Here is a 26,736-nt window from a genome sequence, read left to right as displayed (position 1 = left end):
TGCCAGCTTGGAGCTTTGGGAACTGGTACCCAGTCCACCCCGCCAGGTGATGCTGTGGACCCACAAGGGAGGAAAGCCCTGGGATGTGGCAGGGATGGTGCTGAGCCCACGCGTGGGTGCAACGGGATGGCAAAATGAGTATTTTTGGGATGTCCACATCCCAGAATGCTGTAGCCTCACAGGACAGGGGAGCCCTTGCAGCCTTAACTCTTTTTGAGCCCAGGTTTGCAAGAGCTGGGTGAGGAGGCGACTGCGCATAGCTCCTTCCCCAAACCCAGGAGAGGAGCTCAGCTGGGCTCTTACCATGACAGGGATTTTGGGGAGGTGGCGTGGCCAGGCTAAGCACCGGAGCAGGACTGAAGGGGCTTACACAAGGCATGTTTTGTAATGCCACCAGGATTTACGGATTTTGTTTTCACAGGGCTGCCCTACAAACGGAGCCGAGAACCCACTGTGAGGGAGGGAGGAAGAGGAAGGCACGAGACTCCAGATGAAGGGCAGGGGAGAGCGGGGAGGGAAAGCCCAGACCTGTGCCAAGACCCTGAGCAATGCCACTGTGGCCAGGGACACCGGGCACTGCTCTCCACTGGACACCTCCCGACTGTCCCATCCCCTTCCCACACCAGCCTTGGCACGAGGCTCAGCTCCCTCCTAGAGCGTGTTGGATGTTTATCTGCAGCCCAGCGAGCAAGGCGGTGTGTGACATGGGGACATCGTCAGTGGGGGGGCTCCCGAACAGACCCAATGGCCCTGCATTGGGGTGGCAGAGGGGACCCGTGCTCCCCTGGCCACCTGGGCATCCTGGCTGTCATGCTCATCGTGGATGAAATTGTTTTGCAGACTCGTGCACAACCCCTGGTATCACCAAGTGGGTGCTTCGTCCTGGAAAAAGGGGTCTTGGGAAGGGTGGCAGCCCCAGGAGACACCCACCCCAAGGGGGACCCACCCCAAGGTATTGTGGCTGGAGCCCTTACAGCATTTCTTGGCCGGATTGGGTTATCCCCCTCCTCACGGGCCCTGGCCCCAGGTGAACCCACTCACCCCCTCTCGGCAGCGCTGGTTCCCGCTCCCCGTGAGCACGGGGCTTGCGAAAGCTCCCACGCTGTGCTGGCACCGGATCCTTGGGATAAATCCCGCTGCTTAAAGGGGGTTAAACCTCCTCGTGCGCCCAAGGCCGCCCCTCGTGCCCCCGGGAATTAAGGGGTTTACTCGAAGGTATCTGCACCCCACGTGGGTGGCACTTCCAGGGGCTGGGCGCTGCTGCTGCAGAGTGGCCCTGAATGGGCCACTTTGTGCCGAGGACCTCAGTCCTGCCCCCACGGCTGCCCGCCCCACGTGCAGGCACTCCACGCTGCCTGTACTCCACACCGCCCTGCAGCCCACGTGTGCGCACCCCACACCGCCCAGCATCCCACTGCCACTCTGCACCCCATGTGCTTACACCCCACACCGCCCTGCACCCCACGTGTGTGCACCCCACACCGCCCAGCATCCCACAGCCACTCTGCACCCCATGTGCTTACACCCCACACCGCCCTGCACCCCACGTGTGTGCACCCCACACTGCCCAGCATCTCACGCCGCCCTGCACTCCCCATGTGTGCACCCCACCTGTAGGCACCGCACGCTGCCCTGCATCCCACATTGCCCTGCACCCCACCCTGCCCTGCACCCCGTGTGTGTGCACACCATGTGTGTGCATCCCATGCTGTCCTGCACCCCACGCTGCCCCGCACCCTATATGTGTGCACCCCACGTGTGCGCATCCTACGCTGCCCTGCACCCCGCGGGACTCGAACCCGCGGACTCTCGGGCAGGCGGGGGAGGCGGGAGCAGCGGGTGGCCGGGAAGGGAAGCGAGCGCTGGGGGGCGGGAGCTGTTGCCCGGGTGACGGGCGGGCACTTCCGGGCGGGAATTTCGGGGCGGCGGAGCGGAGGCCCGACCGGGCTGGGCGCTTCCCCGGCTCCATGGCTCAGCGCATCCTGGCGCTGGCGGCCGAGGAGGGCCCCGAGCGGCTCCAGGAGGCCCTGCAGAGCCTGGGGGAGGGCGAGGTGCGCGGGGGCCCGGCGGGGGGGAGGTGGGGTGCGCTGCCAGGGCCTGTCTCAGGCGGTTGAAGGCGGCTTCTCCTCGGGTGAAGTGCAGCGCAGCCCACAGCGTCCCCTTCTCTTTGCAGCTGGGCGATATGGTGACAAGGCAGGCCCTGAAGGGGAGGGAGACGGCGGCTTTGCTAAGAGGGATCTTCAAAGGTGGGTGATCCGTGAGCTGCGCTTTGTGGGGTGGGCGAGGAGGGGGACAGTGACCGTGATGGGACCGTGAGCCGGTGGGTTACAGCCTGGCTGCGTGAAGTGGGTGGTCAGCAGCACAAGAAACTGTCACTTTTGGTAAAAACCAGCCCGTCAGGGTTGTCACAAGGAAACATGACATCCAAAATACAGCGAAATAGGAAACTGGACTAATATATTTTTAATGAACCTGCTGTAAGTCAGCTTTGGTTTGGGGAGCCTTTAGGTGCCTCGGAGTAGAACTGAGCTGGCCAGTTTGGCTTAATTGCCAAGCTGGTTCTCAGCATTTTGACACTTCCTGATCTCTGGCAGCAGGTTGAGCGAAGCACAGAGCGTGATAACAGGGTTGAGTGCTTCGGCTGCTTTATCTGGGAGATTCTTGTTTCCTGTGCTCTGGTTTTTTATCTGTTTTGTCAGATAGATAAAATGGGGAGTTGCAGTCAGGTGACAGTTAAGCCCCGCTAATTGCCTGTTGTTTAGCAACGTGTTGCTACTTGTGTAACTTCTTTTCCATTCTTTGTTTTCCTCGTTATAGGCTCTCCCTGTTCCCAGCAAAGCGGTGTTCTTAGGAGGCTTCAGGTTTACAAGCACTGCATCCCACTAGTGGAGTCAGGGGACCTGCATTTGGGCAAGGTGTCTGAAATCATAGGACTGCTGATGCTGGAGGTAGAAGCTCCTGGGGTCTACTGGGTATCGTTTCGTATGTGGGTTGAGATACTTCACTAGCCCACTGAGAACAATGAGTTGTGTCCTTTCCACAGGTCTGTCCTGGACTAAGCGGGTGTTGGAATTTGCTGTGTGTGTAAATGTGATTATCTTTGGATATTTAGACTTAGACTCAAAACTTCAAACCTATAATTCCATCAGCTCGATTTACTGCTCTGTTCTATAAAGGACAGTACAAAATAGAGATCTTGGGGCTGAATTCCTCTTTCAGGGGAGCATTTAACTGTAAGAAATCTTGTCATTTGCTGGGTTTTGGTGACGGTTTGGACATACATGTGGAATTCTGTGCACCCTCAGGCTCTTTCATGTTGTATCTTCTCCCAGGCTCGCCAGCTGCCAGGCCATGCATTGGCTGAGCTTGCCACCCTGTTTGTTGATGTTATTAAAGGCGGCAGCCTGTCTAACGGGAAATCCTTGGAGTTGTTTTCCACTGTTCTCACTGCACTGACCAGTTCGAAGGAGAGCCTGGCTTATGGGAAAGGTAACCCCTCTCAGTTCCTTCCCCTCAACCTGTCCTCCTTTCCTCTGGAATTGGCTGCTAAAAGACTTACTTTTTCAGGTGAACTGAATGGTGAAGAGTTTAAGAAACAGTTGATAAATACCCTCTGCTCCAGCAAGTACGTACATCTCTGCCAGCTCTTAGTTACATGTGTGCTTCATGTTGTGCCTTGAAAAAGACATCATAATGAGCTGGAGGTCACCATCTATGTCCTGTTCTACTATCTTTGAATCTGTGCCCTCTGTGATGGTGTCTTCTCTGGCAGGGAAGGCAAGGGAACACCCTGTTCCCATAGTGTTGCACAAACTGGTCTCAGGAAGTGCTTGGGTTTATTCCTTTCTTTGTATTTGTTATTGTGGGGGCTGGGACAGTTCAGAACCACTATAAGTCTGGGTGGTCAGGGTGGCAGTGATGAATTCTGGTGGAAATCTGTCTTCTAATCTTAATATCAGAACATAACAGGGAAATGGTGACATTGAATAACTGTGTACGAGGAGGGAAGGGATAAGCGTTAATTCTGCTTCCTCTCAATTTTCTGACATATTTTTGATTTACCAGGTGGGATCCTCGGAGTGTAATACATCTTGCCAACATGTTCAGGTAATTCTTTTTCCCTTCAACACCAACGCTTTCTTGTGCTGTCGTCATGTCCGTCCCCTGTTTCACACGCAGTTGGGGGCAAGTACGAATAGGAGGTGTGACCATACCAGGCACAGCCTCATGGATGACTGAGTTGATGAACATCCACATCAGATCCATTTGGATACAAAACACAGCTGGGCAGGCATGCCCCAAAGAGTGGGCATGGCATCATGGTTTTTATTCCATGTGTGAGTGAGCCTTGGCAAATTAATGATACGTTAATGAACAAGCACAATGTGAAGGACATCTGGGCACCAAAGGTTGAAGAATATACAGGGACAGTGGAAGGGTATTGAGGGATCTGTGGCAACTGCTCTGGTGAGGACTTTGGGAGTAGTCGCTACCTGTCTGTACATTAGGAGCCTTTGTCTAGTCATGGGTTGAATCTGCTGTGGGATTCTGAAGTGAAAATGATTTGGCTGCATCTTTGATTCAACAGGGATATTCCACTATCGGGAGAGGAGCTGCAGTTTGTGGTGGAAAAGGTCCTTAGGATGTTCTCCAAATTAGACCTGCAGGAAATACCACCTCTGGTCTATCAGCTGCTGCTGCTTTCTGCAAAGGTAAGAGCTCACAGGAGCTGGCCTTCCCCTAACTATATATCATGAGAAAAAAATATGTACACACTGAGCTATAGGCTGGATTTTGGCAGGGATTCTGATTGTTCCCAAACTGTGCAGAGGGGAGCAGGATGCAACAGGATATTGGTAGTTTTTCTTTTCTCTAACTCCCTCTAACCTGAGGAAACTGACTGCTCAGAGAAAGATACGATCTTGATCTTCCTTGTGGGGAAAGAAGGAAACATTTGGGAAATAAGAGATGAGCACAGAGCTAGCAGACAGCAGAGAGGATTGTTTTTTATAGTGTTCTTAAATGTGGTTTTGCTCACTCTTTGTGGTCTGCATGCTATAATAATAGCTCATGCACTATGACTGTCTTCTGGGTTGTAGTCTAACTTGTACGGGAAATGTCTCATCTCTTGTGCTTTTCCTGCAAGCAGAGGCCGTCAATGACATTTCTGCCCTTTGACAGGGTGATCTGGCTCTTTCGCTTGCTTCATTTGAGACCAAGTCAATGCCAAAATGAGCTAGTCAAAGACAAGTTATACATGTGTTATAGGAGGTCGTTTGGGTCCACTGGCCACAATGTATTGTTAGATTTAAGGTTAGGAGTTTGAAAGCCTTACCAATTAGCTATAACATAAAGGATCCTTTCTAATAAAAAAAAAAATAAAACAAAACAAAACAACATCTGAGAGCTTCAGCTTCTTCCAACTCTTCAATAAGTGCAATCAAAAGAAATATGCAAACTAAACCAGAATCGCTTCATCTGGAAATGAGCTGCACAGGAGCCCTCCCCCCACACCTTAGTGATTTATGAAGGATGCCATGACATTTGTAATTGGTGTGGGAATAAAGTGTTGTTCTCTGGGATACTGCAGGCCGTGCAGCGGCTTAATGTAATATCCTACCTTGCAGGGCAGTAAGAAGACTGTTTTAGAAGGAATCATCAGTTTTTTCAATCAGTTGGATAAGATACAAAAGGAAGAACAGAGGGGTCCACAGTAAGTTCTTTCTCTGTCATCCCCTTTCTTTACTACCTGGCTATTTGTAGTCACCCTGGTCCTGCCCAGGGCTCCTTGAATTTGAATTGTTAAACCTTCTACAAGTACATCTTCCTTGATACATGAGAAATGATTTATGGCTTTGGATGCCTTGTTTTTTTCTGATAAAACTTACAGATCAGTGGACCTTGAGGTAGCCACAATGCCCCTAGACCAACTCCGCCATGTGGAAGGCACCGTTATTCTCCATATTGTTTCTGTTATCAACCTGGATCAGGACCTAGGCGAGGAACTAATGAGACATCTAAAGGTACAACAAAGACAGATCAGACACTGTTCTCGAAGATGTTGAAGCAGGGTTTTTAAAACTTAATTGGTTACCTGTAGAAGGGATTTAATAATTTTTATGATCACAGTCATGTTCACTTTAACAAGTTCTATGGTATGTTTGATGAGACATGTGTCTGATAGCTTCCCCGAACTCTCGGGACGCTGCAGTTGAAGATAACAAGCTTTCTGACTGTTGCTTGCCATTTTCTAGACTGAGCAACAGAAGGACCCTGCTAGAGCCCTGTGTCCCTTCAGTGTGGCTCTTTTGCTATCGGTTGCAGTAAAACACAGACTGCAAGAGCAGGTATGTGGGTGATAAGCTTGCAGAAAACTTCCATGTTTTTTCTTGTAAAGGAAAGGAAGCGCAGTTAGGTCATAGTCCCATCAGAATTAGGCTTAAAATGGTTTCAGGATGCTCATGGGGAGGCAGTTAGATCACTGATATGCTGTAGTTTACTGAACTTTATAAAAGACCCCAGAGCAATATCAGAATTTTCCAGAGTTGTGATTCCTGTGGGTTGGTATTGTAGGATGAGAAGATGTTTTCTAATGTTTTGGCTGTGTGGTGGCCACCTGAAGAGCAGCTGGCAGCAAGTTACCCTCCTTGAGGCACTTAATGAGGTCGGTGTATTTGTCCTGAGAAAGAAGTCAGTTAAGATTTTTGGCAGGCTGTACTGGAACTTGTGCCCTGGCTGGTGCTCTAACTGGAACATACCCAAGACTATACAGGTCCCACTTCAAAGATCGTTTCCTCACACTCAATGATTTTATGTTCCAGATATTTGATTTCTTGAAAACATCAATCACAAGAAGCTGCAAGGACCTGCAGTTCCTTCAGGCCTCCAAGTTTCTGCAGGATTTGTTTCCTCAACAATATGATGTAACTGCTGTAATACTGGAAGTGGTGAAAAACAGGTGAGTTCTTGCCATGTGCTGCAGAACAGTCAATGGGCTTTGGGAGGGGGAGAGTTTCAGCCTCGCTAGAGTGCTCTGGTGTGCTAAATACTGCTGACCAGGTGCTGGCAGGGAACAGTGTCAAAATCCAAAGTTTTTTATCCCAGTTTTATATTGGTGATTTTTCTAAAAAACAAAGAATGCAGCTGTATTAATCTGCATCCTCTTGGCATCTGGTGGTATGAAGGACTAAACTGATCAGGACCCTATCTGTTTCTTACTGGTAAAGCAGCTGATGGTATGCATCATGCTGCTGGCTGTAGTTTGTGTTCTGATCAAGGGATGAGTGATAGGTTCACTGTTTTCTTTCCCCATATGGTTAGTCCTTTAAACATCCTGTGGGATACCTCTGTGATCTGTCACCAGTTGTCCTTTAGTTTGATGTGAAGCATTCCTCTTCTGTCTTCCTCTCTGACTTGAAGATCTCAGGATTAGTGGGATATTTGTGCATCCCGGCTGTAGCCTACTGTCATGCTCGATTTAGACCTGAGTGTACATCATTCCCCATAGCAAGGAAACCTTTGGGCTAGAAAGGAAGTCTGATGGTTGGAGAATCAGGACTGCAAGACATGTTGTGCTGAGCACCTGTCCCTCAGCCTAAAGACAGTCATGGGGCTGTGAGGGATGTCGTCTTCTCTGGAGTGACTGAACGTGTCTCACTGCTGCTTTGAACCCTGGAATGACTGCAGAAGATTTTACTTTAGACTGCTCTAATCTAAACATTTTATGTGACTAAGTTGTTTCTTTCCTGGTCTGTTTAATGTCTTATTCAGTGCGTTTGGCTGGGACCACGTTACTCAGGGCCTGGTAGATCTTGGCTTCAGCCTAATGGAATCATATGAACCAAGAAAGCCCTTTGGAGGAAAAGTTGCTGATACCAGTTATGGCCTTTCAAAAATGCCAGCCCAGCAGGCTTGCAGACTGGGAGCGAGTATCCTGCTGGAAACGTTTAAGGTAGTTGTATGTTTTGGAGAGGGGTTTTTTTTGGAGGGGGGAGGGGGGGGAGAAGAGGTGGAGGGACCTCAGTTCTTATTCTCTCTTGGTAAATGGTATCAAAACCTTGCCAGCTGTATCCATCATGAGTGTTTTACAAACAATACTAGATTTAGTCTCCTATTTGCCCCGTCCAGCTGGAAGAGGCCATCCTCGTAAACACCTAATCCTAATCTGTTCCAGCTACCATGATACTTGTGTAATCCCTATTACAGTTTCCAAGAAACTGCAGAGAAGGTAGAGAAATTCAGAAGTATAAAGAAAATCTGTCAGAGGTGGGATTAAAACCAACATCTCCACTGAAGTGGTAAATTTGCATCCCACAGACAATTTGACCCATTATGTTCCAAGTGTACTGTGTATGCCTCTCTGATGTGCTGGTTCTGACTGGCCTGGGATGAAATCTGAATCAATCTGTGAATTTAGCTGAAAGGGGACTTCTGGCAACCAGCCTCAGTTTACCTGTCAGATCTGGATTTGCTTTGTACTGTGCAATGCCTGTGTTGTGAGGTACAGAATGTCTTACTTTTTTGTAGGTTTTGATTTCTATTTATTGTTCTTTCTCATTTCAGGTTCATGAGCCCATCAGAAGTGATATTCTTGAGCAGGTCCTGAACAGAGTCCTCACAAAAGCAGCGTCTCCTGTCAGCCACTTCATAGGTAACAGGAAAGAGAGAGAAATGTGTCCTGCTCTGTGGACACTCAGAACATAGCTTCTCAGAACAAGTTATAGAATCATAGAATAGTTTGGAAGGGACCTTTAAAGGTCATCTAGTCCAACCCCCCTGCAATGAGCAGGGATGTCTTCAATGAGATCAGGTTGCTCAGAGCCCTGTCCAACCTGACCCTGAATGTTTCCAGGGATGGCACATCTGCCACCTCTTGGCAACCTATGCCTGTGTTTCACCACCCTCATTGTAAAATATTTCTTCCTTATAGCTAGTCTCAATCTTCCCTCTTTTCCTTTAAAACCATTATCCCTTGTCCTATCACAACAGCCCCTGCTAAAAAGTTTGTCCCCATCTTTCCTGTAGGCCCTCTGAGAGGCCACGATAAAGTGTCCCTGGAGACTTCTCCAGGCTGAACAACCCCAACTTTCTCAGCCTGTCCTCATAGGAGAGGTGGTCCATCCCTCTGATTGCTTTTTGTGGCCCTCCTTTGGACCTGCTTCAACAGGTCCATGTCTTTGCTGTGCTGAAGGCTCCAGAGCTGGATGCAGGACTCCAGATGGGGTCTCACCAGAGCAGAGGGGCAGAATCACCTCCCTCGCCCCGCTGGCCACGCTTCTTTTGATGTAGCCCAGGATACAGTTGGCTTTTGGAAGTTCCTGCTGAAGTGACCTGAAGCCAAGAAAATCGGTTGTTTCTTCTCCTCTTACTGAGTTGTCAGCTGCATCAGATTACCTTGTATTCATCACAGGTGAAAAATACATTCACAGGCAGTTGCCATGGAACAGGTGACGCACAGAAAGTTGGTATCTGTCAGTCAGTAATTCGTCCTTGGGCAGGCGCTTGGGAGTCGCGGGGCTGCTGAGATGCCTATGCTTCAGCTTCCTCTCTTATACCTCAGTGCCCTCTGGTGGGGTGAGGCCCTTCAGCCGGGTTGTCAGCATTTTACACTTTGGGCCCACAGCAGAGCTCAGATTTTCGATGGTCATCCTATCATGACCTCTCCATGCAATGGAAGGGCTGTGATTATTCTGTAACTTTTAGCTCTGTAGACATCTTTTGCTCAGACTTTTCTGGTGCCTTGGCAGCATCTGCTCTTTGTCCTTTTTATTTTTCAGACTTGCTGTCCAATATTGTTGTGTCTGCTCCTCTTGTGCTTCAAACTTCATCCTCCAAAGTCACAGAGACCTTTGATAACTTGTCCTTTCTGCCCATCGACACTGTGCAAGGGCTCCTCCGGGCGGTACAGGTAAAGCTGTGCATTTCTCCATGAATATCCTTGCTAGTTTAGTTCTAGTGACACCTTTAGGCCACAATTATATGCATGATCTAATAACCCTCCTCGTAAAATAAACCTTCATACTCTGCTGTAGATTGTTCAGTGTAGCATGGAACTACTCTTCAAGCATGGATTTGCATGTGCCCTCTAGGAAAAAGCATATGGCGCGGTCTGGCGTGGTACCAAAACTGCTCTGTGGTGACCTCTCATCTGGAAGATGCCCAGATGCTGCACAGTGTAGAAAACTAAGTATACAGTGTTTAGCTGAACAGCTGTAGCTGTCAGGTTGATTTTTCTCCTTCCAAGGTCTGTGTCAGTGTTTCTCTTTGCCTGGCCCTGGCGTTAAGCTTTTGCCTGCTTCATCCGATCTGGGGATAACAGTTCTTTTCCCAAACCTTTACACTGTGTCCTCGCTAACCTGCTAAGTTGTTTCACTGCTACAGCTCTCTGGGATTAATTTTGTATTGTTTTAAAATGTTTTGGTTCTCCTACTGTACTGATGACAGTATTGGAAATGCAGAGCCAGATGGGCCTAAGGAAGATGAGCTCATATGCCCCAAGGGCTTGGCATGCCATAGTGCTTTTCTCTCCAAAGTATATCTTCCTTTTCAGCCTCTCCTCAAAGTCAGCATGTCGGTGAGGGACTCCCTGATACTTGTTCTCCAAAAAGCCATCTTTTCCAGGTAAGCTGGGAAGAGGATTCTTTGAAAAGATTTCTACAACTCATTCATGTTTTTGGAGCAGAAGTATTTTTTGTTGGTTTTGGCTAAGTGTATTCTTACTATGTTCTTCCCACAACTAGGTGGTGACATCTCCTGCTCCTTTAGCCTAGGACTGTAATACAGTCACAGCTCTACCCACTGAGATGCAAAACCCAATCCCGAGATTAATGGGCTTCGGAAATTCAGAAAGCTGTTGGGAACTCCAAATAAGTAGGCAAAATTAAAATCGATTCCAACATGTGTCTACACAGCTGAGTACATCCAGATGCTAGAGAGAGTCTGGAAGGAAACACTGATCAGAATGCTGAGATGCCACCTTCCTTCTAATCCCTTACAAGGTGGTAGAGAAGCAGGCTTGTTGTCTTGGTAATGCTTTGAGCTAACCATCCTGCTGTCTTCATAATGCTGTGATCATAGACTGGATTTTATTGGGCAGTGGCTGCCTGGTTATGAATACAGAATTCATAATTTAGGATTATTATTCAAGGTAAGAGACTCAATCTTGAGAAAGACCCAGGGTTTTGGTGAGCAAATCAAAACACCAGCTTTTTGTGTGGAATTTTCCAACTCTGAGAAGAGCTCTGTGAGACTCTCCCATTCCAGTTTTCAGGGGACGTTTAATGCTTGGGTCTTGGCCTGGGGCTCTCCCTCAGTGTGAGCATTGCGATGACAGAAGGAAATTGAATGTTGTGAGAGTGTAGAGCAAAGGAGTTCCCAGCAAACTGCCAAGCTCTTCACTGCTTGGGACTGTGCTGCCCTCTTGGGGAAAACAATTCCACTGGGCCCAGTTGCTCTGTTTGTGGACCCTTTTTTGTTGCTGAGTTGATCATGTATTTACTTCTGAACTTCTTGGTTCCGTTTTTCCTTATGCTTCTCTTTTCTCCCCTGACTGACTCACAGGCAGGTCGATGCTCGTAAAGCTGCGGTTGCTGGCTTTTTGCTTCTGTTAAGAAATTTTAAGGTTCTGGGCAGCTTGTCCTCTTCCCAGTGCAGCCAGGCCATTGGTGCCACTCAGGTAAGTGCTGTTCTGCAGTCCCTGGTGTGGACATATGAGACAGTCTCATGCCTAATATGCACTGTTTGAAACAACTCAAGAGTGGAGTGTTTCCCCAAAATGGAAATATAACTTCAGTAAGGATTAGTCCTGGAAGGAAAGCTTTGGGAAACACAATGTGCAAAGAGAAGCTGGCCAAGGGACGTTGCTTCTTAGCGTCATTCTCTCTTACAGCACCAGTATTCTGGGGAGCATTCCACTGCTCCATGACAATGATAAAGAGCCTGGCAGTACACTAAGGACTATTTCAGTGATTGTTTAGGGGCCAGGCCCCTTATCACCTTGCTTCTGTGTTATGATATTTGAGAATTGTAACCAATATAACATGACTAATATTCCCTCTCAGGTCCAGGCAGATGTTCATGCCTGCTATAATTCTGCAGCTAATGAGGCCTTCTGCCTTGAAATCCTGGGCAGCCTGAGGCGATGTTTGAGCCAGCAAGCAGATGTTCGACTCATGTTATATGAGGTAAACACGGTTTCTTCAGTCTCGTTTTAAACAGTCACTAGCTCTTCTGTCATCTGGTTCTACTGTAGGCCCAGGTAAATAATGATCACATTATTGTGGAAAACACATACCATCTCGGTTGTGTTCTTCATGGCACATGTACCAAGGACTACTTCTTTTTTTTTCCCCCCCCAATCCTTCTGCTTCTTTTTATTTTGGACCATTATAAGCCCAAAGACACATTGATGTATCTTCCTCATCTCGGGCATTGCTTAAGAGGAAAAATGTGTCAAAGTCTTTCTGCTTGTGATGTGGCCTAGGAAATGGGAAGCATGTTTGATGCCCAGTGAGGAGGAGCTGGATAGATGCAGAGTCGCTCGGAGTTAATGATGAGCTCCAAAGAAAACCCTGACTGGACACTATGGGGAAACTTCCTTAGAGACTGCATCAGGGATCTATCTTTTCTCCTCTTCCTTTTGCAAGTTCCTATAAAGGCTTGTCTGTCCCTTAGATTTCTTGTGACAAATGGCCTAATATAAAGAGGCATTTTTGGGTGCGTATCTTAACTCCTGAGGTAACCATGGGGTACCACCTTGAGGGAAAAAAAAAACTGTTCAGATCAGAGAGATTTTGTTTCCTTCTTGACTTGGTTGGACTGATATTTGGTGAGCTACAACTTTTGAGGGTGTTCATCACTGTTGCTACAAGACTTGTGCTTGCTTCATCCATCCACTGAGTTTCCTCAGTCTGAAGCATTTTTTGCCTCCTACAGTTTCCCCACTGGCTTGTTTTGCTTTTGAAGCAGGATTTCACAGTTTGAAGTTGGATCTCATGCTAGTGTTAAATAGCAGTGAAAGTCACTCTGGGCTTGATGCCACTGCTGCTAGGGAGATGCAGCTTGTGAGAGGGCCCCTGTGAGGAAATTCGTACTCTTTCTGATTCACACCTTATTTCTGTGGTGCCTTTGCTTTGCCAGGTATGGGGTTTTACACTGACCACATTGTTACTTCCTCATGGTTCCTTGTGGTGCCAAAGAGTCATTGCTGCCGTATGACACCAACTTGTTATGCATGTGGTTCATTTTCTTTGTTGTGTAAGCCAACTTGTCCTTCCTTCCTGTCTTCAGGGTTTTTATGATGTCCTTCGCAGGAACTCCCAGCTGGCCAGCTCTATAATGGAAACGCTCTTGTCCCAGGTAAAGTACTGCTCTGTGGCGTGGCTCTAAGAATTCTGCACTGCAACTGGTATAGCAAGCAATTCAGGCTAAATATTGGGAAAATAGTTCCCCCTTACACTGGAAGCATGTCTAAGTGTTGCGGTGCTTCTCTGAGGAGGTGTTCAAATCCCTGCTATGTTGAGAGAGCAGACTAGGTAAACGTCTGGAGACTGGTTCATATCCTGTCACAGGGTGGAAGAGAAAGGGTCTCTTGGAGCCCTTTCCAACCCTTCAGTTCTGAGATGCTGTGAGAAGTGTGAGCCCAGAGAAGTGCTTTGTGCAATCCCTGTTGCTTAGAACTGCACAGCAGTTACCCTCCCATACTTCCCCAAGGATGTGTGCTGACAGTAATTATTATTGCTGTCCTCCCATCGGGAGAATACCCAAGTCCATGTAGGATCTGGGAGCATTAACTCATCCCCCAGCAGTGTTGCTCATGGCAACAAGACAATCACATTTCCTCAATCCATTGGACAGGCTGTGCTTTCTATGAGACAAGTAATTTTCTTCCCTTTAATCATCCATAGAGTTCATGCTGACTAATTCCAGCTTTCCCATGATAGCATAGGGTCTGAGAAAGAAACATGAACAGAGCCAAGGCAGCTTTTGGGTAGCAGAGGGCACTTAATGGGAACTTGGTGTAAATTTATAAAATTTTATAGCATCATTATATATATAACTTTCCCTATTCCCTGATCTTGTATCAGTACTCTGAGCATATTTGCTTCCTGTGGCCAGGAATTGGTGCAAGTGTGGTGTCTCATGGATTTGTTTTAGTGCCAAGAGTAGCCTCCATAACTGTCTGCACCCTTAGGCCAGGAAGCTGGATGCCATAACAGGGCCAAATGTTCAGTACGAGTGACGGGCAGCAGAAGCAGTTACTTTTCCTCGCTGTTTAAGGGATGGGTAGCACTGCAGGTGAAGTGTAAGTGATGTAGCATGTTGAAGCAGCACAACACTAAGTGGTCAGATGAACTTGTTTTAGGGCAGTGACGTGTCCTGGCTGAGAGGTACATAAGCAACTCAAGAGGGGATTTAAATTACTAATAGAGCAGATGACATGGCTCACGTACATGTACAGTCCCATTATTATAGTGGCAGTTTTCGCTCTGTAGAATGGAGTACAAAGATTATCGTTCTGTTTTCAAACAACCTAAGAGGCTCAGTTACCAAGTAACTGGTTATTTTTATTTCTTGTTTTCTGTGACAGATAAAGCAATATTACTTGCCCCAGCCCGACCTCCTGCCTCCACTGAAACTTGAGGGATGTATTATGGCTCAAGGAGATCAAGTCTTTCTGCAAGAACCACTGGTAAGAGCTATACTGGCTGGCCGCAGCTGCAAGCTCTTCTGTTCCATAGCATTTTAGTTGTGCTGCTACATGAGCTGAATACCTTGTGTTTCTTCAGCCTCTTCTAGCCTTGAGCAATCCTTTTAATGACAATAGAGCTGGGCATCTCACCCCTGCCTCAGGCTATCTATTAGAGCTCCGTTAGAAAAGTGGTTTGGGGAACCTGTGTGAAAAAGGCTCTAGGAACAGCATAGTTCTGTTATCCTCTATTGAGCTCACCCGGGGTTTTTTCCCTCCAACTTAATTCTGCGTAAAATAGTTGTTCAGTCTGTGTGTGTAGGAGGGGGAGAAATCTTCCCTTTGGTTTTGCTCCTTTGATATTGTTGGAGATGAGACCTCAACGATTCATTGGATTTCAGAAGAAACCAACTCAAATTCATCACTTTATTTTCCCCTCAGGAAGCTTCCGTGCTGCGCTGCAGTAGCATACCCAGGCAGGAAGCAGATACTTCAGTTGGAGTGAGAGTCCTTTTGGAAATTCCCTTTCCATCTCCTTCAGCAGCTGAGGGAACTGGGTTGAGGGAGCAGTGCGAGTTAAGTCTTTACATCCCGTATTGGCAAGCTCAGGCAAATAACATTGTCTGAAGCTAGAACTGGGTAGCTGTGTGTAGGATTACAGATCCCCTCATTCTGGGAATGAAGCGTATTCTTGAGACTCACGTGAACCTCCAAAGGCAGCTTATGGCTCTTTGCATCCAACTATAATAGTCTGGCCTGTGTCCACTTCTGCCAGTGATCTCCAACTAGAAGGCTGAGTGTGACTGTGTGGCTGCTTCCTTCAGGCCCATCTGCTCTGCTGTATCCAACACTGTCTCGCCTGGTATAAGAGCACTGTGCGTCTATGCCAAGGAGCTGAAGATGACGATGAGGAGGAGGACGTGGGATTTGAGCAAAACTTTGAAGAGATGCTAGAATCTGTCACACGACGAATGATCAAGAGCGAGTTGGAAGACTTTGAACTGGTAAATCAGCTTTTCAGTTTGACTCAGTGGAAGGAGACACTGAGTTCTCGTCAGGTTTTGAAAAACTTTTCACTTGTTTCCTTTACCTCTTAGGATAAATCGGCTGATTTTTCTCTGTCTTCTGGTGTCGGTGTAAAGAATAACATCTATGCCATTCAGGTGATGGGAATCTGCGAGGTCCTGATTGAGTACAATTTCAACATAGGGAATTTCAGGTAAAACATCAGATCTTACCCTCCAGCGCTAGCTGTGCTATACTGTGCCTAGCTCTGCGGAGTACAGCCTCATTGCAAGCACAGGATAACAATGCGAACACAGAATTGGAATTATGTTTTCTGAGTGTGAGTGCCTTGTAGCACAGACATTCACAGAACCTTGAGGAGTGTCTTCCTTTTGAATGCCGTGTGTTGTGGGAGATAGGATGTGACATTTTGTAGAAGAGAAGGTCAAGGAGGAATGGATGAGGTATACACTGTAAGGGAGGCAGGGAGATGTCATATGTCATGGTTTTATCATCTAGAAAGTGTCATTGTGTAATTTGGCAACTGAAGCTTCAAATGGGAAACTATAAGACTGGATTTTTTCCGTTAATGCTTTTCTACTACTGTATTGCAGTAAGAACAAGTTTGAGGATGTCCTAGGCTTGTTTACATGTTACAACAAGCTCTCTGAAATCCTGAAGGAGAAAGCTGGAAAGAACAAATCTACCTTGGGCAACAAAACTGCACGGAGCTTCCTTTCCATGGGTTTTGTATCTACTCTGCTTACAGCTCTGTTCAGGTGAGAAGCTGTCATATCTGGAGAAGCTTTAAGGCCTGTTCACAAGCTGCTTTCGTGGTGTCTGCATGCTGGCTGTCTTGTGCACTGCATACACAGTACAGGCATTTTCATTTCTCTACAAAGCATGCATGGTAACAGCACTTGTTGTCTGGAGAGCATCATAGTTCCAGGCAGGAACCATAGCTGTGCAACTCCCGGTATTGACGAACCAGCTTTCCTGGACCTTGCTTATGACTTATAAGACCTCGGAGAGTCTCTGCTTTTCCAGTCCTGGGCCATTCCCCAGACAACAAACTCCAGTGTTTGAACTCGAGTCCTCTATGGAACAGAGCCAGACATGAACTCAAACCATGTCTGTTAGCATATTTGGAAAAGCTGGTGGAACTCTATCCTCCGAGTATTCCCTACAAGCTACCAAAACAGAGGGTCTTTTCTTGAATTCAGCTAGTGATTTTATTTGTAAATGCATATTTAGATTTTGAATCTTGTAGGCCATCCCTGTGCTTTTTCAGTGCATGCTCAATTCTCTGACAGTGCTCTTGATTCTTCAGGGACAATGCCCAAAGCCATGAGGAAAGCCTAGCAGTTCTGCGCTCCAGCACAGAGTTCCTGCGCTATGCTGTCAGTGTAGCTCTGCAGAAGGTGCAGCAGCTGGAGGAGACAGGACAAACTGATGGGCCAGACGGACAAAATCCTGAGAAGATGTTTCAGAACCTCTGCAAAATCACGCGGTGAGTCACTGTGACATGTGAAAATATCAGACCTAAAAAGCAGCAATGCATTTTGGTGATTTTTGATTCTCAGGTAGGTTTTTGAAAGAATAATGCAGTCTATAACTGTTTCATCCAGTTATTATTCCTGGGTTGAGATCACTGCCTTTCTTTGCTCCTGAGAAATCAAGTGGAGGCACTACAGTTTCTGTGCCAGAGTGAGTGATACAGCTCTAATAATGGTACTTGGCCTGGAAGAACCAAACGCCATCAAATTCTCATTTTCAGCCTCTTTCTGACTTTTAGCTCATCACTCATTGTCACAGAGGAGGTAGGATGGTTACAGGCTGGATTCCTGGGGCTTCTGGGATGCAATAAAGTTAAAATTCACTCCTTGCTACCATATAAAACAGATGTAAGAGGGACACAAGCTTTAGAAAACATTTGTTTAGGACTTTTGCAAGATGCTTGAAGACATTCATGCATCTAATCCTTTGGAAATACCAGAATGTTAAGCATCTAAATGTCTTTTGGGATCTGGGTCATATCTGCATGGGGTCTTTTCAGATCCCAATCAGCAGAGAGCACAAAATGCAAATTACCCTGCCAGGAATAATGCCTGGTTTGTGTCTCAGCCCAAACAATGGAGGCTATTTTTGGTGCAGTCATTAGGACTACATGTGAGCTACATGTTTTGTGTGATTGGACATTGAAGTAGAATAAGATCATCTGTGCAGGCAACAGAACTAATGAGAAGAAAGTAGAGGGAACAAAAAAGGAAAGAAGTGGGCTTAGGGCAGCAGGAAAAAGACGTTTGCCTACAAATAGAAAAGTCTCCTTTGGGCCAAACAATTTTGCTTTCTCCAAAGCTTTTCACTTTGCTTCGCCTGCCTTTATTTATATAGAGCCCTATGGACATATCTGACGTTTCACAGATTCAAACTGCCAAGAGAAAAGCTCTTTTTGTCACTGACAGATTTGACACCTGGTCAGTGTTTGGGTAGTAGAAGGAAAGCCAGATGGAAGAAATGAGTGTGTAAAGATGGACTTGAAATGGGATTGGACGGTCCCTTGGCACCTGGAAAGAATTAAATTACTTAGCTGTGCAGGAAGAATGCAGTAGCTGTTCTGCTGACATCGAAAGAAAATCTTCTTAAAAATGGATCTCTTCTACCTCCACTTTCCTATAGGAAAAAGACCTTCCAATTTACATGTATTAAAAATACAATCCTAGGAGCAGAATCTATGATTAGCCCTGTTCTAATTCTTGTGCTGTGCAGCCAGCTTTACTGGAGCATGTGATGTTAACTCCTCTCCCATCACCTAGGGTTCTGCTTTGGAGGTACACTTCAATTCCCACTGTTGTTGAAGAGTCAGGGAAGAAGAAGGGCAAAAGCATTTCGCTTCTGTGCTTGGAAGGTTTGCTGCGGATCTTCAACACGGTGCAGCAGCTGTACGCCGCCAGGATACCCCAGTTTCTACAAGCCCTGGGTAGGCATATTGTACAATTTCACTCTGATTTCCAGCCTTTGTGTTCCAGTGAGGGCAGTTAGGGACCCAGTGCCCTTTATCGATAAGTAGAGAGAGGGGTCTGGTCATTGTCTCTAAGTAACAAGGTGGGCTTAGTACCACTGATTCTCATGCCAGAGGCAAGATCCAGAGATATCTTTACCTGTTTTTATAGAGCTCTCAGTCTGTCAGTAGAGGATAGTTGGGGTCTGATATAGCATTCATCTATTTGAAATTTGCCTTTAACACATTTTTGTGCTCACCACAGTTTTGCAGTCTGTATTCCTCCTCTAGCTGTGAGCAGTTGCAGTCTTTCCCACTTTTGGAAATAAATCCTGTATTCTGCTCTTGGCATTTAGCTTTTTTCTCCACCTCTCTGTCTCTGCCAGATATTACTGATGGTGACGCAGAAGAAACGGATATTAATGTCACGGAGAAAGCTGCCTTCCAGATCCGACAGTTTCAGGTAAGTACCACTGTGTGCTGCAAGTGCTCCAAAGTACTGGTAATTCTGGCAGAAAATGCTGCTAGCTCTCTGTTGCTTGACCATAGGATTGAGTAGGTGATAGCAACGGTGGCACTGATTCACTGGCAGTTCAGAAAAGTTTCTAATCCCTAAGGAAAGCTTCTTCGGGGTGCTGTGCAGAGCTGGATTGAAGTGCACATGTATTTACAGAGCTATAAAGTCCTTCAGTGCAGCATAAACTTACCTGAGTATTATAAAAGTCACACTGAATCATATGCAGGCCTCTGTATAAGCACTCATAACAAAAACCAGCACTTGCTCTTTAGAAGAGTCCTCTTTTTGTATTCTTTGTCATTATCCTTGTTGCTGATGCCTTTATCTGCTGCAGCTTCTGGTTATTTTCTTCTTAAAATGGCCCTGCAACAAGCACACACGCTCAGGGACTCTGTCTTTCCTTCCCATGGTCAGAGGTCCCTGGTGAACCAGTTCAGCAGTGCTGAAGATGACTTCAACTCCAAGGAAACGCAGTCACTCATCATAGTTCTTTCCACTTTGTCCAAACTCCTGAATCCAGCCTCTCAGCAGGTACTTCACAACCTTCAGGGGTGGCAGGGATGGGTGGCGTAGCCATAGGTGTGGGAAGAAGATTATCAAATTAGGTTGACATCTGAGGGCTCTGACGTGTGTGTGTTCTGCCTTCTCCTGCAGACGGCATCATGTCAAAGTGACAGTTTTGTTACATTGTCAAGCATTCTCCTGTCTCATGCCTGCAATGAGTTAAGAACAAGTTGCCTTCCCACCTCTCTCCTGCACATTCTGATCCTGCCTTTGAGCACCTGGAGTCTGAATGACTCGTTGGCCTGAGCAGGGACTCCTAACAGAGCCTAGTTGTGGTATGGCTTCCACGTGGGAATAGAGTCAAAAAAGGCCAGTAGACTTGTGACCAGTCCAAACTGGCTGTCTAATTCCTTCTGTGCAAGGAGGCATTTTCTAAAGCGCCCCAATTTTACAAGCTAGGGACTGCAATAAAAGTGTGCCAGAAGTCTGGAGTCATTGTTTACCTTAAATTAAATTGAGCTGTTACTCTGTGCAAGGGAATGTATAGCCATTCCCCTGTCCTGGATCTCAGCTTTTCACTTATTAGTAGGTTAAGTGTCCCTTGTGGAACTTCACAGAGCATGGCTGGGTGCCTTTCTGCCAGAAGGGGACACTGCTGATCTCCCTTTGCTGGCTAGTTTGAGGTTTGGTTGTTTAGTTTTTTTTATTTAATAATAAAATTTGTGCTTTGAATTCTGTTTCAAAGCCATAATATCTTTTTCTCCCCTTATGCAGTTCCTTCAATTCCTGACTTGGACAGTCAAAATTTGCAAAGAAAATGCTCTCGGTAAGTAAGCTTTGGGGAGCATGTTTAGATGTGACGCATCAGGTCTGATATAAGACCCTTAGATGCTTCGCTGTTGTCAGTTCTGTTTTTACCTCTTTGTTACAGATATAGTCAGGTCCTATTCTGTAGCAAATTACCATGACATTGCAATTATTAGCACAAGTATTAGGGAAGAAACTCCATCTCTATAAATATTAGCATTGATGAAGAAAGAGAAGCCACTTACTTGACTTTTCTCCCTTGTTATTTAGCACATCTGTTGCTCAAATCTGGATTTATACTCTGGAAAGATATTACTCTTGCCAGAGTTTGTATTGTGCTTCCTCAGTGCTTCTGGTCATCAATTTTTCTATGAGCTGAGGGCTTCAGTGTGCCATACTTCTCCTTGCAGTATCATATGTGATGTCCAATGTTGTAAACTCTGCTTTTGTAACTTTGGTATTTTGATGGGTTTTTCACCTACTGTATATCATTTCTGGGAATGAAGACGGTTAAATCCATACTGAATCTGAGACTTTTCCTCACTGGATGTCTGATATTCCTAAATAGCTAGGGGAGCTCTGCACCTGGTAATGTGTTGTTTTCTTTTCCCTTCCCCACAGAGGATATCGCTTGCTGCAAGGGTTTGCTGTCTCTGCTCTTCAGTCTCCATGTTCTGTACAAGAGTCCTGTCAGTCTGCTGCGTGAACTCGCACAAGACATCCATGCTTGCCTGGGAGACATAGATCAGGTATGATACCGAAGCAGCCTAACTCTTCATCACTTAGTGCTGTCAGAACAGAACTGACTGCATCTCTGGCACAAACTATGTGACAGCAGCTAAAGTTTTACTCACCAGAATTTGTTTTCTCTCCTCTGACCAGGACATAGAAGTGGAGAGTCGGTCCCATTTCGCTATAGTGAATGCCAAGACTGCAGCCCCTACTGTCTGTGTGAGTCAAAATAGCGTGTATGCAACAAGCTGTAGTGTCCAGGGCTGCTCTGCTGCAAGTGGCTTGTAGATTCCTGTTGTGCCAAACTCCTCCAAGAACCTGTTTTGTTATTGGTGTTTTGGTCTTAGCTGCTGGTTCTGGGTCAGGCGGATAAGGTCCTTGAAGAGGTTGATTGGCTTATCAAGAAACTCACCAGTCTGGGATCAGACACATCAGGTAATAAAAGTGATCCATTTCTTACTGTTGCACCTTTGTCAAAAACACATGAAGATAAAGAGCAAAAAGATATTTGGGGATTTTGAAGTAGCATCATCTGAGGGCAGGTTAAACTCTCCCTTGAGCTGGTTCAACATGAACAATGTAAGATTGAAAGCGTTGACACAAAATCCCTCCAGTGATTGTTTATCCTGTGCCACACTGCTGCTTTATGCATATGTACCTCCTACCTGCATAATTGGATCGTTAGACACACATTTACCAGGTATTCATCTTTTTCTTCTAGAAGACTCTTCTCAGGCATCAAATGAAACCCAGGCTCTGGAGAAAGGTGTAATTCTGCAGCTGGGAACTCTACTGACAGTTTATCATGAGCTGGTACAGACAGCACTCCCTGCAGGGAGCTGTGTGGACACGCTGCTGAGAAGCCTCAGCAAGACATACGCAATTCTCACCTCCCTTGTCAAACATGTGAGTGCTGCTCTGCTGACAGTGGGCTGGCTGGGATCTAAAAACTTTTTCCCCATCTGCTACAGCAAGCTCACAGTGACCCCTGGCAGCAGCTATGCTCAGGACTGGGCTGTTGATCTCTTGCAGTCCTTATTCTGTTGGCTTTCATGCCCTCAGTTTCGTGACCTTTTTGCAGCAGTGATAGTTGTACCAGTGGAGATAAAGGAAAGCTTCTCTCCAGCTGAATTTGGCTGCACGTGGCTTGGAGTATCTCTTTCCAGTATATCTTGTAGGTTTCTCTGTACACAGCTGTGTGCCACAGTGAAGGATGCTAGTGATGTTCTCACAGTCCTCAGCAATCCTGCCCTTGCTACTCATTCCTGTCTAAGGCTTGACGGATTGGACCTGAGGGAACTGGGCCATGAAAACAGGCCAGTGGAGCTAGTTTGAGACAAGGTGGTGAATTCCCTTAGCTCCCTCATAGCTCTGGAATGCAGACATGGCGTCTGGGATATAGCAAGCCACTGGGGAGGATAGTTCTTGCAAATCCTGCCCTCCCCACTGTGCTGTGGGACGAGTTGCTTTGAGCCCTGCCTGGAAACAGCATACCTAGAAAAAACTCTGTTTTCCTTGCAGTATATCCAAGCTTGCCGCAGCACCTCGAGTATGATTCCAGGAAGGCTAGAAAAGCTGGTGAGTGTGAGTGAATTGCAGGAGGAAATGGCTCATTGCCTTGAGTTGGGAGTAACACCAACCTCTCTGCTGCTTTGCAGGTGAAGCTCTCGGGTTCCCATTTGACCCCACAGTGTTACTCGTTCATTACCTATGTACAGGTAAGGCCTAAATTAACTGCGGTAAAATCACCGTTAGTTTCTCTGATGCTGTGTGGTGTAGCAGCTGCAATGCACAGGCATCTTTGGGGATTATTAATCTTTTTGGCATGATTTGAGTTTCTTATATTTCAAGCTTTACTATGTCAAATAATATAAGACATTTCAGCACTATTGGGACCAAGCATGTTGATTTCTGCTTGAGCAGGGAAGGAAGAGCGTTTGGGAAGCTGGTTTTTAGCTTTTATTTTCCCCTCTCTGTTCATGTTGGTTTTGTTTTGGTTTTTTTTTCTTTATGAGATTAATACTGCTGGTAACCACAATGGCAAATAAAGGTCGATAACGCTGCAGTCATCACAGCGTAAAGTAATGTGGGTGCCAAAGACCACAGTGCCAAAGATGGGATTTAGCTGTTTGGAGAGGAACTGAGTGCTTGAGTGAGGAATTGTGGAACGGACGTGGCATATTGGGGAAGTGTAGTGGTGCACAGAGCTACCACTCCTGGGGACTTCACACAGATATGTATTTATTAATGTTTAAATTATGAAATTAGGGCTTTTTTCCTCCTTCTTTGAGATTACCAACATTCCATCCTTCTTGTAACACTACCTGTCTGTTGTCTAGCTGGTAATGCTGTTAGCTGGCCAGAGCAAAGACTTCTCTGGCCTTACTTGGCTTGCCTTTCTTCTCTAATTACCCTCTAACGCTGCATCTTTTGGCATCCTCCTTCAGAACATCCACAGTGAGAGCTTAAGCTTTGCAGAAGAGAGGAAAAAGAAGAAGAAAGAGGATGAAGCTGCTGCAATCTCCACAGTCATGGTAAGACTGACTCACTCTCTATTAGGACATGGGCTGCATTTGAACTTGGGATCGTACCTCAAGGTTTGTGTTACCTGTTGGCTTCGTCAATGACAAATTGTCATTTAGGCCTTTAAGTAAAAACCTAATTTCTCCTACCTTGACTTCAGAGAAGTTTAAAAAAACAAAATCCAAAAAAAACCCTTCACTAAATGCAGCCTAAAAGCTCACAGATATGAAACCAAAGGTAAAGCCTGGATAGGCTTTGTCTGATACTTTATCATTTGGGGTAAGCTATGAAATTTCAGAAACAGGCTAATTTATTCGAACCAATACTGCACTCTGTTTAAGTGTTTCTTAATTTTATCAGTACATTTAAAGATAAAATAGTGGATTCCACTAAAGTAAAGCAGTTGAGAATGACTGGATGATTTGCCTGGGAGCAAGTGAGCAGGCTGGCAGGTTCCTGGTCCTTTATGTCCTTTGTGCTCCCAGTCAGCATTTCCTCGGTCTCATCAGTTGTCCCAGACATTCCTGTGACATTAAGGTTTTAAAAGCCACAAGCATGATCTTCCTAGCTGTTCCCTGAGCGTTTGGAAAGGGGCTGAAATGCTGCATGTCCTCTTACTACTCTCACCATGGGGAACAAACATCACCAGTGGTAAATAAACAGCGCAAAGACGTGGTGAAACAGTGATGTGCCCATTGCCCGGGAGGTGCGTGTTTGTGATGCCTTGTGTAGCTGGAGCAGAGCAAGTTTTGCTGCAGTGGCTGTGAGGTGTATCAGGGCTGTGGATTACAGGCAGAGTACAAAACAATACACAGGGAGAGCCTTGCTGCAGAACCATCACAGGAGTCAATTTAAACCCAGTAACAAACTGGCAATCCTTGCTGGGGCAGGACTGGTATGGAGCAAGGCTACTGAAGACACTTAACTGGAGTCATGCTACAGCATCAGTGTCTTTTGGGGGAGTCTAAGCTGCTGATATAAATATGGGTGCTACACGAGTGCTGTAGCAAGCGTGTCTGTTAACGATGACAGTACAAGGGTGTCTTCAGGCTGTTCACTTCCAAATCTGACCTTTCACCCTCCTTTCTGCATTTCAGGCTAAGGTGCTTCGGGAGACCAAGCCAATCCCAAATCTGATTTTTGCAATAGAGCAATATGAGAAGTTCCTCATCCATCTCTCCAAGAAATCAAAGGTAATGCAAAGCAGAGCTCTTCTGGGACCTGGATTCAGTGGAACAGTGGTATCGTGATGTGGTGGAGGGCTTTTGCAGTCCCACCTTTTAAAATCTCCTCTACTACTCCAATTAGGAAGGTGTAAGGACGATGCTGCTCTTTCAGCCTTTGCCCAAGCTCCTGGCCCAACACTACTGTATTGCTGTCACACTGGTACCAGCAGGTGCCAATGGCAGTACTGCCTCTGACATAACACTGTGTGGGGCTTCTGGTTGAGCAGATATTCACACACCTAATGCCAGGTTTCCTCACCCCACTCCCCCCAAGTCTGTTTCACAAGCTGGAGAGAAGTGTACCAGGATGAAATACTACACGAGAGTGAGAATAACTGGTAACCACTTGGCTCTTATTAAAACATAAACGCACCGCTGGATTGCATGGACCTTTTGCTTCAATCCTGCATTATTACTGTGATGGACTCGGTCCCAGTGCTGTGCAAAGGATGAGACAGGGTAGAAAACAAAACTAAGATGCTAATGGCATAATGTTCTCTCCCCCGGTTTCACCTTGGTTGCTGCAGGTGAACTTGATGCAATATATGAAGCTAAGCACCTCCCGGGACTTCCGCATCAACGCATCCATGCTAGACAGTGCACTGCAGGAGCATAACACAGAGGATGCTGAAAACGAGCCAGACAACGACCAGGTCAGAACTCAGTTACCTGCTGTTACCCCTCTCTTGAGGCCAGCTGTCTTTGTGACCTGTTCAGGTCTATGTGAAATTAGGACAGTTTGACTTCCCTGGGTTGGCTCTCACTTCAATACTAAGCTGAGGCAGTAAACAGTTGGCCTGGCCCATGTCCCCTACGCTCCAGCCCTCTGCCTTGAGTGACCTTTATGTCTGTGCACCAGTCATCTCTATCTCTGGTATTAGGGAAGTACGACTGCTCTTAAGGCCTCATTGTTTGCCTCAGCATGCAGAGAGTTCTACCAGCATTACCTTTGAGGACCTACTGACTGGGCAGGCTCAGACCTTTGCAGCATGATACAAAGTGGCTTTGCAGCCTGGTTAACTTTTGTAGATAAACAGCTGGTAGGGCAAACTCTGCAAGGCATCATTCTCCTCAGACCCATCTTCTACTAGATAGTGCTGGTGAAGGTAGCACAACCTGTGCTGGATAAAAAAAAAAATAAACAATGTACTTTGCTGATTGTCCAGGTTTTTATTGGTGCTTCTGTCCCTATTTTCCTGAGTGTTTCAACAAACCAAAACCCAGCACAAACAGTCCCTGTCCTGTGCCATTCATAACCTGTGGTCTAAATTCCAGCACAAATTGAGGGGATCGGTTGGGGAAGTCTCAGTGGGTGAGAGGAGTCCCCTATTCAGGTCATTTTGTTAGGGACAAAAAGGAGCTAAATCCTGTTCTGCACATCTGGTTTCTTGCTTTAGGTAAACATTCCTTAGCCTAATCACACAAAAATAATCACGCTCTGTACTGCTACTCTCTCCTTCCCTCTCCAGAGCAGCACCACAGAGCAGACAGATGAGAACCAGGAACCCAAAAAGAAGAGACGGAGAAAAAAATAAAGCTGGGGTTGCTGCTGCTGCTGCTGCCTCCTCCCACAGTGCCTGTTCTGTGGCAGACTCGCCTCTGGTCTCGGAGAACTGTGTGTATGGAGACGATGTTTTTTTGTTTCTCTTGCCAAATACTTAGGACTTCTTCCTTTGTGTTTATGGGCGTGCGAGTGGCAATTCAGGCCACTGTTTCAGGTTTTACAGCTGGCTGC

At 46.5% G+C, this 26,736-nt stretch overlaps 1 protein-coding gene across 1 annotated transcript; it reads left to right on the top strand.

The window, feature by feature from the left end:
• Positions 1–1,967: 1,967 nt before the first annotated feature.
• Positions 1,968–26,536, top strand: FANCI (FA complementation group I; the record flags this gene model as incomplete). Its single annotated transcript, XM_082488653.1, has 37 exons — positions 1,968–2,051; positions 2,174–2,246; positions 2,818–2,948; positions 3,333–3,489; positions 3,568–3,625; positions 4,066–4,107; positions 4,589–4,712; positions 5,628–5,713; positions 5,891–6,023; positions 6,255–6,347; positions 6,822–6,958; positions 7,771–7,951; positions 8,563–8,650; positions 9,777–9,907; positions 10,550–10,620; positions 11,560–11,674; positions 12,060–12,182; positions 13,288–13,356; positions 14,588–14,689; positions 15,511–15,690; positions 15,784–15,905; positions 16,306–16,470; positions 17,022–17,201; positions 18,508–18,671; positions 19,079–19,155; positions 19,624–19,740; positions 20,488–20,539; positions 21,142–21,269; positions 21,403–21,471; positions 21,600–21,687; positions 21,974–22,158; positions 22,774–22,830; positions 22,911–22,970; positions 23,700–23,786; positions 24,873–24,968; positions 25,529–25,654; positions 26,471–26,536. 37 exons carry the CDS (start codon positions 1,968–1,970, stop codon positions 26,534–26,536), a joined length of 4,017 nt encoding a protein of 1,338 aa, XP_082344779.1.
• Between the last annotated feature and the right edge of the window lie 200 nt (positions 26,537–26,736).

The sequence above is a fragment of the Vanellus vanellus genome (genome assembly GCF_965231255.1).
Source record: "Vanellus vanellus genome assembly, chromosome: 11".
In the NCBI taxonomy this organism is placed as follows: domain Eukaryota; kingdom Metazoa; phylum Chordata; class Aves; order Charadriiformes; family Charadriidae; genus Vanellus; species Vanellus vanellus.
Note: the sequence above shows the minus strand (reverse complement) of the source record. Positions and strands in the feature narration are given on the sequence as shown.